At 52.5% G+C, this 1,076-nt stretch overlaps 1 protein-coding gene across 1 annotated transcript in view; it reads right to left on the bottom strand.

The window, feature by feature from the left end:
* LOC109298146 (myosin-IIIb-like) overlaps window positions 1-887 on the bottom strand; it is a 34,231-nt gene extending 33,344 nt beyond the window's left edge. The window contains exon 1 of the mRNA XM_019518281.1: window positions 858-887. Within this exon, the coding sequence (XP_019373826.1) occupies window positions 858-887 (30 nt within the window). The remainder of the gene's footprint in view (window positions 1-857) is intronic.
* Window positions 888-1,076: the final 189 nt, after the last annotated feature.

The raw sequence follows: 1,076 nt of genomic DNA, 5'->3' as shown, positions 1-1,076 counted from the left end.
GCAAAATACTTCTTGGGCAACCCCAAATTTCATGGCGATGCCACTGGGGGACTGTCCCAAAGAACCCTGACAACAGTCCCACCTGGCCCAAAGCACAGTTTGGCTGTACCAGGCTGCCAGCTAACAACCCCCATGCCCACTCTACTAAGTGTAATGGTTTGAATAAGGAACTGGCTTTCAGGCTGAGATTATGGCTAGAAATTCTGCTTGGGCCACCCATCAGAATACCTCTGTGCCACTGGGGGACTGTCCTGGACATCTGTGACTGCAGACCTGCTCGGCCCAAAGTGCGGTTTTGCCATGCCAGGCTGCCACCAGACAGCACCCCAGTCACTGTACTAACTGTATGCACCTAAATAAGGAACTGGATTTTGGGCTGGGATTATACCCAGAAATCCTTCTAGGTCCACCCCAGACCACATCTATGTGGCACCGGGGGACACTCCTAGACATCTCTGACCAGAGACTTGCCTGGCCCAAAACGCGGTTTGGCCATGCCAGGGTGCCAACTAACAGCACCCCAGCCACTGTGCTAAATTAATGGATCTGAATAAGGAATTGGATTTTGGGCTGGCATTATAGCTAGAAATCCTTCTTGGGCCACCCCAGACAATGTCTCTGCTACTGGGAGATGCTTCTGGGCATCTTTAACCAGGGATTTGCCCAGCCCAAAACACGGTTTGGCCGTGCCAGGCTGCCAACAGACAACACCCAAGCCGCTGTGCTAAGTATCTGGACCTAAATAAGGAACTGGATTTGGGGCTGGGATTATACCCCAAAATCCTTCTTGAGCCACCCCAGACCATGTCCCTGTGCCACTGGGGCACTCTCCTGGACATCTCTGAACAGAGACTTACCTGGCCCAAAACGCAGTTTATCCATGCCATGCTGCCAACTGTCTCTACCCCCCAGACACTGTGCTAAGTAGATGGAACTGAATAAGGAACTGTTTTCTGGGCTGGGATTAGAGATGGAAGTCCTTGTTGGGTCACCCCACTCTGTGGCACTGGGCGATTCTCCTAGGCATTCCCGAGCAGAGTACTGTCCGGCCCAAAGCACAGTCTGCCACATTGTCA

The sequence above is a fragment of the Gavialis gangeticus genome, unplaced genomic scaffold (assembly GCF_001723915.1).
Source record: "Gavialis gangeticus isolate Ggan-Ray unplaced genomic scaffold, GavGan_comp1, whole genome shotgun sequence".
NCBI classification, from domain to species: domain Eukaryota; kingdom Metazoa; phylum Chordata; order Crocodylia; family Gavialidae; genus Gavialis; species Gavialis gangeticus.
The sequence above is the reverse complement of the archived record's forward strand: the minus strand, read 5'-3'. Positions and strand labels throughout refer to the sequence as shown.